Source organism: Strigops habroptila, chromosome Z, assembly GCF_004027225.2.
Source record: "Strigops habroptila isolate Jane chromosome Z, bStrHab1.2.pri, whole genome shotgun sequence".
NCBI classification, from domain to species: domain Eukaryota; kingdom Metazoa; phylum Chordata; class Aves; order Psittaciformes; family Psittacidae; genus Strigops; species Strigops habroptila.
Window position 1 is genome coordinate 46,822,594 of NC_044302.2, and position 15,124 is coordinate 46,837,717.

The following is a 15,124-nucleotide window of genomic DNA, read 5'->3' on the forward strand; positions in this document are numbered from 1 at the left end:
CCCCATCCCTTATTTGGGGTTAAATCGCCTTTGAGGAAGGTGATCTGTTGAGTTAGCCGTGTAACGTGAGACTCTTGCTCTCTGCTTCTGGAAGAAGTTCTTGGCTCTGCTGAGCAAACACTGTCTGAGTTGTGATTTCAGCATGTCCCAAGTGTTACAGGCAGTGGAGTAGATTCTTGCTTCTGTCCAGCTTCCTCTGGGTGTAGCACATCAGGATTTGTTATGGAAAACATTTTTTTTCCTCAGCCCCAACTCAGACTTCTCTCCTTCCAACTAGTTCCTCTTTCCAGTTGTGGATAAAGAAGGACTGTTTCTTGGTTTCCGGTGTGCGCCTCTAGCTCATGCAGAAATTAACCGAACAGTTTATTGTGCAGCCCAGATGAAGCTTTTTTTACTCTAGTCATGTGTCTAACTGCCATCACTTGGGATTTGATCTAGGGATAATTTTAGCCCTTTGGGCATCTAATATGTGCTTACTAGTCCATCCTGTTAGGGAGGTGATGGATTGGTGGATTTGTTGGTACAATGAGAACTAATGAAAAAGTAAGAAAAAGTATGGAGTGACTTTGCTCATTACATGTTGTTTGAATGCCATGCTGCAAATGTGACCTTTTCTTGGCCTTCCCTTTTCCTTCATGACACAGAACCATTTCTGTCAGCCGAAAGGAAGAGTAATTTGATGTATGGTGTGATAATTGTACCAGGCCTAGAGAAAACAGGCTTCCAGTGCCTGCAGATGACACAGATACTAGGTCTCTGAAACAAGTATTTGCTCATCTGTGTGTAGCACAAAAACTACACAAAATGTTGGAGTTCTTTTTAATAGAATTACTTTACATCAGCCTGCCTGTATTTTTTTACAGTTTTGTAAAAGCAAAAATATAACTTCACAGCTAGTATTAAAATGTCAAATAGGCCAGAATGGTGATGTTCCTTTTCAGTGTTTATGTATTAAAATGGCAGGAAGCTACCCAGAGATCCAGGGCACTTTGAACAGTGCTATTTAGAGTAGCATGTGCTGTCACATCAGCGGTGATCAAGGTTTACTGAGGAATGTGTGTCTGTGATTATGGTGAAGACCATGTCCAGAGAAGCCTGCTGTATGCTAGTTCTGCTCTGAGCAAAGCATTTGCAGAGTTGATTTTAGTTCCCCTTTTAAGTAAGGGTCTGATTTGCATATGAAGTTTTGGACAGAAAACCTTCACTTGCACATAAATAAATTAATAAATAATCTATATTTTCATGGCAAACTTCACATAATCAGCTAAGTTATTTTTCCAGAAAGACCTTTTCATAGTTTCAGAATTTGTTGTATACTTTTAGCACTATATGTTTTAGACATATGCAGGGGCATGAGAACATAAATCCAAGCTCTAAAAATCGAAAGTGTTAGCATGAGCTGATACCCATTGCTGGTAGGCATGTTTATATTTGCTTTGGGCATGCCTTCCAAATGTATTACCAAGAGTAGATGTGATGTCTCTGCAAGCGGCAAACCTGTGAACACAATCTAAAATGTTGCTGATATTTAAACCAAAAGAGCTTCATTTCAATGCCGTTTCTATGTATACAAATTGCGCAAGTTGTCAGGATATATCTTGTGAACTTTTAACTTGAATGAAACATGAGAAGGCATCCTATTAAGTTATAATACAGTACATGGAATCAGAATTTCCATTTTTTATTCCTGAGTAAGCCACATGCTTTGAGACAGAAGTTACCTTCTGTAGAAGTATATATAGTAGTCTTTATTTTTATGATTGTAAAACATTTAAAATACTTTTAAAAGTTCTGTGTATGAATCTGTGTAAGGCACTTGCCATGTTTTTAATGTGTAATAGTTGCTTTTTTGAAAAAAGTTTTAAAGCTGGGCATAAATGGATTTTCTATATGTTCTCAGTACTGCTGCAATTACTGGGGAGGATATTTGCAGTCAGAATTATCGCTTTGCAGTAATCATTTCTAAATGTGCTGGCCTCATGCCTGCCCAAGGATGCTCAGCACAGTTGTGGCTCATGGCCAGACCTCTCTGTGGAAGACGGTCCTTGTAGGCATCCTAACTTTTACAAGCTGTGATAGCTCTTGGGCTTATATTCTTCAGCAGATAGATTGTTCCCCACTGTGAATGCTTGAGGTACTGAGATGGGCTGTTCACCCAAAGGATTGCCTCTCCTTCCAGAAAAATTTCCAGTTCTTCTTTCCCATTGGAGGGGATCTAAGATTCTCATTTTAATTGTGAATAAGTTATTTCTGTTGCAAGTTTGTTATAACTATTTGAAGTGCTCAAAGATCTAGAGCTAAATCACCTCAAAGTGTCATTCCAAATGCTGCAGCCTACTTGGTAGTGGAATATTGCAGTTTTGATGTCTGTAAACTCAATTAAAAGGTTTGAATGAACCCCTCCCTATGTGTCATGCATAGCTATGTATAGAAATAGCTAAACTTCTGACTTGTTTCATCCTGCTTTCCCCAGTAGGAGGAAATTTGTAAATCTAATAAAGAGATGAAGCAAAGTATGTCAAATAGGAAGAGAGAAGACATCTAGCTTGTTAAACTGCTAATCATGTTGCTGTGAGAATGATGCTTAAGGAATACTGACAAAGAGCAGATGGATGAGCAGGTTCAGTGCGGCCTGAAATTAATGCAGTGCACATGCTGGGGATAACAGGAGATATTAAAGAGCTGGAGAACATGCTGAGACTTAGCGGAAATCCTTCCCTGATCCCTACACTTAAAGGCAAGCTCAAGGTTTTCCTTTGCAGTCTTTGTACAAGTCACACATGTCAAATATTGAAATAAAGCCACTTCCTTGCGTATTTTTTGTAATCATAGCATGCTCCTAGCTCATGATTTTTTTATGGCACCATACATGTTGCAGACTGCAAAAAGGTGGATTACAGTATCTGCCAATGGTTTAGATATTTTCTCCTTAACTTTCCAAAGGCATTTCATGGGCACAAAGTGCCTCTTTTGACAAATCTACCATATAGGAGATTTAAGAAAAAAAACCCACCACCTTCCCAGATAACTTAAATTTGACAACAAAAGCTGTAACTTCTGGAGACAGTCTTTACAGTAGAGACGCAGGGTGTGGAAAGTCTTTGAGAAGAAGGCTTGAAGATCTTCATGTGCAGGTGCAGTGAGATACAGTTCAGAGGCTGGGGTAGTCTTTTTTTTGCTGTCCAAGAAGAGCAATTTTTGGCTTGTAAACACAGGACAGAAACCCACAACCCTGGTTCATTTTTTTGTTTAGTGGAACAGGCTTGAAAAATACAGAATCTTGGGGCACATGCTCTGCCAGTGAGGAGGGGCAGAAGAAGCCGGGAAGAAGCAGAGACAGGACACCTGACCCAAACTGGCCAAAGGGGTATTCCGTACGACAGCACGTCACACCCAGTATATAAACTGGGGGGAGTTACCCAGAAGGCCCAGAGCACTGCTTGGGTTGAGCTGGATACCGGTTAGCAGGTGGTGAGCAATTGTATTGTGCATTAATTGTACTTATTGGGTTTTATTCCTCTCCCTCTTTTTGCCCCTCCCCCCCTTTTTTTTTAATTTTATTTCAATTATTAAGCTGTTTTCAACTCAACCCGCAGGTTTTACCTTTTTACAATTCTCCTCCCCATCCCACCAGGGAGCGGGGCGGAGAGTGAGCATGTGTGTGTACTTTAGGTGGCGGTTGATGTTAAACAGCGACAGAGATTAATATAGATGAAGGGTAGAAAGATGCAGCACATGATAATGCACTATAATTTCTTCGTATGTCCTTCCTCATGAAGTGTTTTACTTCTATGTAGTAAAACAAATAAGCTTTATGTTCAGACCCATTCATGGTGGCAAATTTAAAACATAACTGATGGCCAGTACAGCTACCACAGCACTTGTTTCACACACGCAAAGGTCAGAAATAATAAATTTCTAATGTTTGTTAGAAATATTTTCTAATTTTCATAGGTCTTTTTCTGTTGCCAAGACACAATAATCTTAGATGAAGTAAAGCAGTGGAAGAGAGACCCCACACTTCAGGATGTAGTTTTCCTCCAAGAGCACAATTGTGAGTTAAATTTGAGGGTTTGGTTTGGACTGTAATTCAAAGTAATTCTAGGCACACACACTGGATCTTCCACAAAGCTTCCAACAAATCAGTAAAAGTACAAGACCACATATGCCGGGTCAAAGATCCACATAACCCAAAAATCTCCTGTCCATGTATTTTCAGTAACAAAAACATGAAGAAACAGGAAAAGAATTGAATACAAATATCCAGTGATCATTGTTTACAGATTCCTTGAATTACAGGTTGCATCATTTTTAGTAGAAACCAGCAAACCAAAATAAGAACAGGTATTCATGGTGTATTCTGATTTTGAGACAGATTCAGCACTGAATGTATATCCATCTAATTAGTGTTATAAAAAGTAATTATGGTAGCATAAGACCAGTTTGATTAAATGAAAAACTAGGCTTTCCACATTTAAGAAGTTAGGGATTGAGTTATAAAGACTATGTATTTGTGATTTGCATCAAAGTATCATTTCATTTAGGCTTTACACATATGGGGAAAAATGAGAATTAGAGAATACAATCATCACAATAGTGGTGTATGAATAGAGCTCAGGTTGATGCAGGAGGAAGCAGGACATTGCCTAGCTGATTCGTGCCATATCCCGCAAAAGATAAACCATTAATCGGATCCCTCATTAATATCAAGTGTGAAGAAATAGCTCATGCCAGGGATTACTTCATAAATGTAGTTAGTGGGAAAAATTATGCATTAAAGAAAACACAAAATCCTTCAAATTGATCTTTGAAATACATGGAGTTTGACTTCCATCTCTCTTACACTGGGATAAATCAAGAATAATTACATTTTGGTGACTAGATACACTAGTGTAGTTGGAGAGGAAATTGAGCTTGCCTGCTCTCCCAGGATTTTAAAAGATTTATATTTTGAAGGCAGAATTGTTTATCCTTAAAGTTTGTACTTGTACATTCAGAATAAGAATGGTTATCCAGTGTCACAGAGTAGAATCCTTTGACACGTGATCTCTACCTGTTTAAATCCAGACTGGAGTCTTTATGCCACCATGTGGGTGCAATACCAGTTGGCTAAACTTTGCCACTGGCTTTAGTATTTGTAGTGGTTTAGTTTAAAAAAATCCAAACTGGATAATATGTGCTAGGTGTTTGGTGAATCTCTGAAATATACCGTGGTTTGTGTTGTCACTTTTACAATGTTAAATTCTTCTTGCTTGAAAATTAAAATAGCAAATTTACCATTATTGTAAGCACGAAGAGCAGAAGAATTCCTACTGAATTTGAAAGTATGTCCTTTGACTTTTTTGGTGGACTTTTCTAACTTTCCATGTCCATTGTTCAGCTTCAGGCAATGTCTTGGCATACAGTTATGCTGTCGGTACATATACATTGACTGAAATGCTTTTATGGCTACCCTGTAGGTCTTTGTTTCTAGCAAACTTGTCTCATATTTCCTCTCCAGTGATTTGTTTTCCATGCACAACTTTTTTTTTTTTTTTTTTTTTTTTTTGATAGATGAAAAAGTAAGAAAGTGTGTTGCATTGGTGGCCTAAAAAGTCGTCAAATCCTGTCATGTTCAAATGCAGAAGAGACATTCTGAATTTTCTTACATTTTTTCAGTCAGTTGTATACCTTCAGCGAGCATAACTGAAGAGGAAATTGCAGGAAGCATGCTGAAGTAACCATGTGTTATTTCATTCCCGTTTCTGATCAGATGGTTATTTTACTGTCGTTATCATGGACAACAGAATCTGAATGTGAACTGTTGGTGCATATCTACTATTTTGTGAAAGCAAATTCCTGGTGACAGCTTTCATGTGAGCCATCTTTCTGTGCGTGGGCAGTTTGGGGCATGTGCTTGTTTGAATTAGCACACTAATCCCTGCTTCCAGATACCCTTTCATTCTTGTAACAAAGAGGTAATCCTCTGGTGTAACTCAGTATTCTGGGTTCCGGTCTCAAGAGAAGAATTACACTTAAAAAAAAAAAAAAAAAAAAAAAAAAGCATTTTCTTGCTCCTCCCCCTGCTTCTGGGCAAAGAGCAACATGGTTCATATATAGGCAGTAGTTAAATCTCCTGCTGAGAAAATCTTGTATGCATATGTGCACGTAAGTGTCCTTTCTGCTTAAAGGCTGATACTATTAAAATTGTTCCCCTATTTTAAAATTCTTACCATTTTTTGTCATCCTTGACAGTGCCAGATTGATGCTTATTTACACTGGGGTTCATTCACACACTGTTTTAAGCCTTTTTCTACCATCACATTCGTGGCAAGGGGAAGCAAGCCTTGCAGGAAAAAAATTTGTTTTTACAAATAAGTGCTGCAGAAGATTATCTCTGCCTGCAGTCAGTTTCTCTGGGTATAGGGAGCATGTCAGTGTGTGCAGGCTGGTGACTAGAACGCAATGAAAATCTGGCACTGCTTGATTCTCAGAAGAGACCCCAGAGAGAAACCTGTATGATCAGTCATGGATAGGGCCATATGTGCTCTTCAGATGTGCTTGCCCTTTAAGTTCTCTCTTCCCCCTGAATGCACTTCTATGTATGTGTAGACTTGGGCTGTGCTGTGGTGCTGTCTGGAGCAGGAGGGGATGGGTCTGCAGTCTAGCTGGATAGTATGGATAGTCTAGTATGGATAAGTCCAGCCTACAACAGATAGCAGAAACTCTGCTCTTCAATGGCTGATTTTGGGTGGTTGTAACCTAAACTGTGATCAGACTGACCTCTACAGCTGTGAAGGAAATGCGCAGGGGTCAGTATGCTTATGCTCCGTTCTTAAGTAATCTCTAGGCATCACAGGACAGGCTGTGTGATCTCACACACTTGGAAATAGCTGTTTAACCAAGTGTTACCTTGTGGAAATTTTTAATACAGCTTACATGGTTTCGTAGCTGAATACATCTAGGGGAGATGAGGGGTCAATGAGCAGTTCAGGAACTCAAGTTTGGAGAAAATTCTACATAAGAAGCCAAGATAGAATGTTGTTCAACTTTTTAGAAGGGCAGTGGGAAGCATTTGAAGCATACAAAAATAATCAGGACAGTTGGGGAAATTGTCTTTCCCAGTAGAAACACTAATAACCATTTTAACAGTGTTATTTACCTCCTGCTGCTTCACTGCAAAGAGCAAATTGTAAGTGTCATTTCAGAATGAACCATCTTTGTCAAAACCAGGCTGATTAAAGCCCTAAGCAAATTACTGGGTTTGTTGTTAAAAACGCCGATGTCACAGAATGGGTGATTATTTTTATCCCACAGTTCTCATAAAAAAAAAAAAAGGAAAAAAGAAAAGCTGCTGCTTCAGCATGTAAGGTGAGGTTGCAAGAAAGTGGGTTTTGTTGTCTTGTTGGGGTTTTTTAATGAAGCATTCCATTTAGATGGCATTTTATATGCCACACGTAGAACAAAAGAGACTAATTCATGTTTGATGGCACGTGGAGGGCAGCTCTGTCAAACAGCAGGTCCCATGTATTGCTTAACTTGCACTCTTCCCTGTATCCTTTTGAATGCACTTCATCACTTTGTGCTGGATACTGATTATTTTTAACAAGGGTGCACAGAGACTTCCACAAAGTACCAAAGGGAAGTGTTTCAGAGATTTCAGAGTAATACCTCTGATATGTAGCCAGTTTGGAGGTAATCATCAGAAGCATGAGAGAATATTGCAGAGAGACCCGGTGTCCAAGCAAGGGATTTTTCCACAAGAAAAAGAAAGAGTAACACTCCGAGAGGAATGCCTTGGATGGGAGGAGCAGGTGAACTATAGGAAAGTGATTTTTTTTGCAGATGCTTTTCTGAAAGTCCAAAAACAAAAATTAAAAATTCCCAGCTCTAATTCTAATCGGATTTTTCTACCTGAAATGCTTTGATTTGTACTTAAATCCTTCACTGCTTAGGCATTTCCATTTTCTTTTTAAAAGTGTGTTTAAAATACAGATTCATGAAGCCGATTTACAGCACCCAAAATCACCTCTTAACTGCTAGCCACTTAGCTGCTCTCTTTAAAATCATAGAATCATAGAATGGTTTGGGTTGGAAAGGGCCTTAAGATCATCTAGTTCCAACCCCTCTGCCACGGGCAGGGACACCTCACACCTGTCGCCCAAGGCTCTGTCCAGCCTGGCCTTGAACACTGCCAGAGATGGAGCATTTACCACTTCTTTGGGCAACCCATTCCAGTGCCTCACCACCCTCACAGCAAAGAACTTCTTCCTTATATCTAACCTGAACTTCCCCTGTTTAAGTTTGAAGCCATCACCCCTTGTAAATAAAAAGGCACTTTTTCCTGAAAAGGAAATGTCTGGAAGCTATTCAAAAGAACATGCTCCTGTTTATATGGGTTGGTTTTTTTAAGGTATAAATCCGTAAGATTATAGCTTATGAAAGTCCATTCTCCAATGACAGGTGAGGAAAAAGGAGGTTTCTTCTGATTTTTGTTTTTTGTTTGTTTGTGGGTTTTGGGTCTAGGTTTGGTGAGGTTTTATTCAGTGCCTAGAAAGCAGGAAGTTGTTTTCATTAATAAGACGAGAATCAGAGTATCTTAGCACCTGACTCACAGAACAAACAGAGCTGGTCCAGTATCTACTAAAGAAAAGACTGATACAGCCAGAATCTGTAGACAGATTAATGAAATTATAGGTTATATGGCTGGATTTCAGTGTTAATACTATGTAACCTTCTCAAAATATTTCCTGAACTTTACATCAGGAGGTGTGTTTTTTGGCACAAGTGTCTGTGAGTTCTGTTTCAAGTGGTAATCTGATCAATCAGTACTTGACTTTATCAGTAGTCACTGTTGATGAGTCACTCCTCCATTTCTCACATCATCCTTGTGAAATAAATAAAGATAATTTTGGTTTCCTGAAGAAAGGAATTCAAGGCAGAGAGATAAAACAGACTTCTTCAACCAACCTGAAGTTCTCAGGTGCCTTTCCCCCATGCATTTTCCCTGCCTCTGAAGATGTCTCTTGAATCTCTTCATGGCTTGTTCATGTAGTACAGAGTTAAAAATACTAAATGAGATATAAATGAGTGCAAAAGCTTCAGGGAGCAGTTGCTATGATTAGTTGCTTCATTGTTTGTGGTTCGTACATTTTAGCAAGTATAGTGTGTAGATCATATAGAGTCACGATGTGTTAATCAAGGGCAGGGTTTTTTGCTAGCTTGTGTTAGCTTGTTGCTAAGAATTTGTATCCATTAAACTTTGGTGTAGTTTTGAATGGCACAGATATATCTGAACTAATTTTTTACCCCTCTAAGTCACGAATGTCTTCATGAGGGCAGCACAGGTTTTATCTGTGAAAATCTAGTATGTCTTCTGGGACTGGGCTTCTTCTCAAGATTAATCATGGACTCAAGATTAATCAATGCCCATGCAGTCACTGGAGAGACCTCCACTGAGTTTGGTGGGCGTTAATTCACCCCTGTAACACTTCTGTAGCACTTCGAGTGCTGAATACTCCTGCCCTATGTGACACTGGATGTATGAGGTAGAAAAAAAAAATGTAAAAAAGTAAAGCAATCTGAAAAATCATGCTAGCTGTGAAAGGTGGGTATCCTGAAATCCTTTCTGTCGTGTTTTCTTTTGCTGAACAGCCTGTCCACCAGGAACATACAAGCCTGAAGGTTCACCAGGTGGAATCAGCACTTGCATTTCATGTCCTGATGACAATCATACTTCTCCACCAGGAAGTACCTCAGTTGAGGATTGTACATGCCGGGAGGGATATCATGCTGTTGGACAAAGCTGTGAAGGTAAGTGATTCCATCCAGGAACAGAATACCCCTGGAACACACAATGCAGTGCTGGTACAATTTTGTTATTTGTGTTTGTATTGTGAAGGACATGTCAAATTACATGCAAGATTTTCTGTGTCATTCCAAACCAAAAAACCCCCCCCCACGTTCTAAGATGCAAGTCAAGTTGGAAATGGAAGTAACTGTTTTACTTCAGCGGCCTATTGCACTCCAGCTAGCATCTTAACTTTGTTGTGGTTGTTTAATTATTTAGTTGTTCACTGCCCTGAACTGAAGCCTCCTGAAAATGGTTACTTTGTCCAGAATGTCTGCAACAATTACTTTAATGCTGCCTGCGGGATCCGGTGCAAAGCAGGATTTGATCTTGTGGGAAGCAGCATCCGGCTTTGTCAGCCAAACGGCCAGTGGTCTGGATCAGAGGCTACTTGCAGAGGTATGGATGTCACGTGTTTGAAAAGTCTTTTTCTATTGGATTAGTTTGTTCTTAACAGTAGTTTTCTCCACTCACTACATAGTTGAGTGTGCAGATCTGATCCTGTTAGCTCTTGGGTATAAGAATGTTCCCAAGGTAAACTGCCCATCCATTTTCCTCCTTCCTGTGCTGGAAGGAGGACATCTACAACAGAAAATGCAGAGGAGTATTTAGTAGGCAGACAGTCTCTCTCAACCTAATTTCTATGAATTTTGTATCAATGTTATGTAAATCCAGCAACTTTACCAAGCAGTCAAATATATAAGAAGACCTTGCCACATGGGTGTTTTAAAATATCCCCCAGGCTCTTGACATAGACGGGCATTAGCGCTGGGAGACATTAACCGTGGAAGAATTCCATTTTGCTTTCTTCTTATGAGAAATAGGAAAGCCTGGGCTTTGAGCCTGATTGTCAGAAGAATTTTGACTGGGGTTTCACTGGGGATCAACTGGCAGTATCCTAGAAGTTCACTGTAGGAGAATGTCAGCTGGAAAAGAAATAAACAGAAGGTGTGAAAGGGAGGAGACATGGGGAAGAGCAACCTGAAAAACATTATTTCTGGAGCTTTTACAAGTACATAGGAACACAGTTTTGCTTTGTTACCATATATCTCTGCCTGAGGTTGGCTTCTTAATGATTTAGAAGGGGAGTAGCATCGCCATGTAATCCTGTGGTATGTCTTCCAAGGAGGGCCTAAAAAAAAAATGGTAGCAGCCTTCATCTCCTCAACAGCCACATATTTAACTTGAGTTGAATGCAATTAACATTAGTATGCAGCACTGGAGGTTACTAAATAAGAAGTTGTCAGCTCTTTTGTAACTCTTGCCCTGCCCTTGAGTTCAGGGAAAGAGGCTGGACAGATCCTTGGAGGCATTAGCACTTTATGCCACTACATCAAACACTGCAGCCCTTAAAGAAACAGTAAGTCATCGTTCTGAAAGAAGGGATCTGAGCTAGAGATAGGTTCATCAAGACATTCTTATATAGCAGCTCACTTCTGCTTATGACTCTATAGATAATACTGAAAACTTAGTCTTCCTTTATAGCTTCCAGTGAGAGAAAGCAGGAAGGAAAAGCTTTCGATAGAAAATAAATTCAGAAGCAAGACTTCAAAACTCTGTTACACAGCAGCCTCCAGTGCAAAAAATCTGGGGAAAGCTGCAGTCAGCCACAGAGAAAGGATTGTTCATCTTCACTGTCTGTAGAGAAGTGGAAGATTCTAGTACCTGGAAAATGGAAAACTTTCTGAAGCATTTCAAAATATTGACTTCCTGGGTGTTGGTGCATGGTTTTGCCTGGAAGGTGAGGGAATAGAAAGGTCTTCTTTGAGATACTGTCCTGATGTTAATATCCTTTGAAGCATTGAAATGATATATTTTTGCTTGTCTTGTGTCATTCTCCATCATATTGAAGACTTCCAATAAAAAAAATAAAATTAAAAAATCCCACCCTCACATGTGCTGGATACGCTAGTCTCAATTTACTTAGACTATGAAAGGGAACAAGATCAAAGGCACAGTTTATAGCTGTCTTGTTAATCCCAGGAGTGTTTTATCACATAAATTAGGAAGGAAGAGTAAAGGAAAATCCTTTTGCACTGCTTTGGATTTTGACATTGAACACTCCTCAGTTGTTCTGCTAGCTAAAATCTGCTGTGCTATTGGAAAGTGATTAATGAAGTCATGTCGTGCAATTAACAGTGACCCATGAAATAAACAACCACAGAGCATGTGTTTAATCCAGAAACATGTATGAGGAGAAAACCCAGAGCAAGCAGAATATACTGTTGTTGTTTTCACTGGCTTTATGGAAATATTTCTTGGTTGTGAAAAATGCCTTATTGACAAAAGGATGGTTTTGCATTTAATGCATGGAACCATAGCAGGATAACATGGGCTCAGTTACGGGTTTCTGCCATAGCCATACTGAGGCACTGAATGAGTATGAACACTGAAACACTGCGGAGACAGGACCGCTACAGGTATGCAGGCCTTCCAGAAGAGGTGGCTAGGTTAGTGGAAGGGAGTGCCTCCTCTGCAGGCACATTAACATTGATGAGAGCCTCCTTGGTGTTCTTAATTAATTCAGGCTTCCTCAAAAATGCCATAATGTTTACCACAGACTGGGTATTAAAGACTTCCATAGAAATCTTAAAAGAGAAAGCCTTTTATCTTCTGTATAAAGCATGTGTGATTCAACTGGGAAAATGTCTTTCTTACTCACTCTACTACAGTTAAAGTACAGCATATTAGGAAGCTGCTCTGGAGCTCAGACTGCCTCTTGCAAGATAGAAATTTCAAGATCTTTTTTAGGCTCTTAAATGCACTTCCCAGAGGATGCCTGTGTATGTACAAGCACAAGAGGAATAGTACTTTTCAGAGAGTAAACGTGAGACAGTGGTAATGCAAAGATGTATCGGGTGCATCTGAATGGCTTTTTTTCTTTTTTCTTTCCTATCCAATATAGATAGGTTTTGCTATAGACTGTTTTTTCAACTTAGGTGCCACTATAGCTGTTTTCAAATGAAACATTATTTAACATGTGTTTTTTGTAGCTTTGAGGGGTGCACAGTTATTGGCATTTATACAGCCGGGTTTTATTTGAAGGAGCACTCAGGGCATCCATCCGTTTGTTTGAGGGCATAGAGTGATCTATTCAGTCCACTTGTGTCCAGTTGTAGGCATGTCCTGTCTCCAGTGTGCAGAGTAAACAGCTACTGGGAAAAAGGAAGTTGCCAGGTTGGCTTATTGTTGAGTGCATTTGGAGAGGAGCTTGAGGTTTGCCTCCTACCCGCAGCAGCAAGGATGGCTTAGTTGATAAAATTGGCATCCCAAACCACGGTGGAGAAGTCACCAACGTCTCTGAAGCCACCCTCACCAGAGCTTGCCCTCTTGCTAGCAAGATCAGCAGAAGCTGTGGAAAACAATCCAGGGAGAACAGAGTTTAGGAAACTGCAGTCTTGATTCTATTTTTGAGCAGCCACACTATTTGCCCACGTGTGTTTTGCTCCTCCTTATGCCTGTGGAACATACTGAGTGGTATCTGCTAGATTGAGCTAGGAGTGTTTTCAACCATACGAGTTTTTCACTGGTTTTGGAAAATCAGTAGCTGGTTATCGAAGAGAGGCATGAATTATTGAAGGAAAAGGTGCACGAGGACCCCAGCAGACATCTACACATTTGGGCTTGCTATCACCAAGTTATTGTACATTTATCATCATCACATAGTCATGGACAGACAGTAGGTGTGTACAGCTTAGATGTTTGAGGAACCCAAAGGCCAGGCAGCATGTATATAGTTCAGAGTCTTGTCCAGAGGGGAGCAAAGGGACAAATGCAAAAGTGTGAGATACTGGCTTAAGAGTAGGAGAGCTGGAGGCAGTGCAGAGGTAAGAGGTCCTAGTAGAAGAGTTTGAAGTTATGACACTGAAACGAAGAATGTAAATCCAAGCCATACCAGTGCTACTACTTTTTTCTTCTATCATTCAGCTGTTTTGGGATCAATCTTAATTACAGTGTAGCTTTGTGTTAAATTGCAACATCAGGATTCAGTAACAAAACCATAAAATAACCTGAGGATCACCCTCCATGCTCCACTTCCCTTTCTGTATACACATCATGCACAGAACTGGGTTGTCCTTGGCATCACAGTGCTTGCAGTGTTTGTGAAACATGGCAGGAGAAAGGCCTTTGTGCTGAGCAGCAGCCAGGACTGCTTCCATGGGAAGCCAGTCACCTGAAAGGGTCCCTTTTGTCTCATGAGCAGCCTAATTTGTTCCTTTTCATCTCTCATGGTCCAGTTGTCTATGAATGCCTTGTATTCCTTCCTCTTTCTTTTTCTCCCACCATGGTGAATGTCTGCTGTTCTGATTTGTGGAGACACACGTGGCCATGTCTACATCAATACACTCCAGAGTGCCTGAGAACTCCTGAGTTCTTGAGCATTGGGACACTATCACCTGCCTTGTTAATAAGCTCTTAGCCTCTTCCCTAGTGTGCACTCAGTCAGTATCAGACTGCCAGTTGGAAAGCCCCCAAAGAACTTTCAGGCATGGCTGGGGGATTAGAAATTTCCAAAGACATGCACTTTTCCAAGGGATTCCACTTGCCTGCAGCTGCTCAGTTTTGAAGGCTGATAGACATTACTAGCACAGGCCACACACTGTGTGCCAGATGCCTTCAATGACTAGGAACATTCCTAAGCACAGTTACGTTTTTAGCCTGGGCTTGCATCAGAAGTAAAGTGAGCTTGGAAGTGTGTGCCTAGCCTCATACGCGCTATGTAAAACTCTGTTTCAGGAAGAGGAAGGTATCAAGCCACTGAAAAAAATCAGCCCTGTTCCAGACCTATTCGCTAAATCTGTACAAACTACTGCAACCACTGTACAAGCCATTACCCATCCCACCCCTGAAAACCCAGGCAAACTAGTGTAACTCCACTGATTCTTGGTGCTGCAGAGTGATCTGGTGTTTGGGTTTTTTTCCCCTGTGCAGTTCGAACATGTCCCAGACTTCGGACTCCTGAAAATGGGCACATTAATTGTTCAACGGCTGACATCTCCTATAAAACAGTGTGTTTTGTGACCTGCAATGAGGGCTATGAAATAGAAGGAAATGCCAAACTCACCTGCCAGGGAACCTCACAGTGGGATTCAAAGGAGCCAAAGTGTGTGGGTATGTATCTGGTCACCTTCTGTCTATTCATGTCAGGGTGCCACCTTCTCTGACATGCTGTCATAAGTGAAAAACTCTCCCTATTTTAATATCTGGTGAAGCTAAGACAGGAATGAGAATTTGTCTGTGGATGTTTTATGTAGGTTTTAGAAGGTGGGGAGAGGCAAAGGAATTTATTAATGG

The 15,124-nt window shown here is 40.4% G+C and overlaps 1 protein-coding gene across 1 annotated transcript in view; it reads left to right on the forward strand.

The window, feature by feature from the left end:
- SVEP1 (sushi, von Willebrand factor type A, EGF and pentraxin domain containing 1) overlaps nucleotides 1-15,124 on the forward strand; it is a 125,831-nt gene that overhangs the window by 35,029 nt on the left and 75,678 nt on the right. The window contains exons 4-6 of the mRNA XM_030471193.1: nucleotides 9,634-9,792; nucleotides 10,049-10,228; nucleotides 14,762-14,941. Of these exons, the coding sequence (XP_030327053.1) occupies nucleotides 9,634-9,792; nucleotides 10,049-10,228; nucleotides 14,762-14,941 (519 nt within the window). The remainder of the gene's footprint in view (nucleotides 1-9,633; nucleotides 9,793-10,048; nucleotides 10,229-14,761; nucleotides 14,942-15,124) is intronic.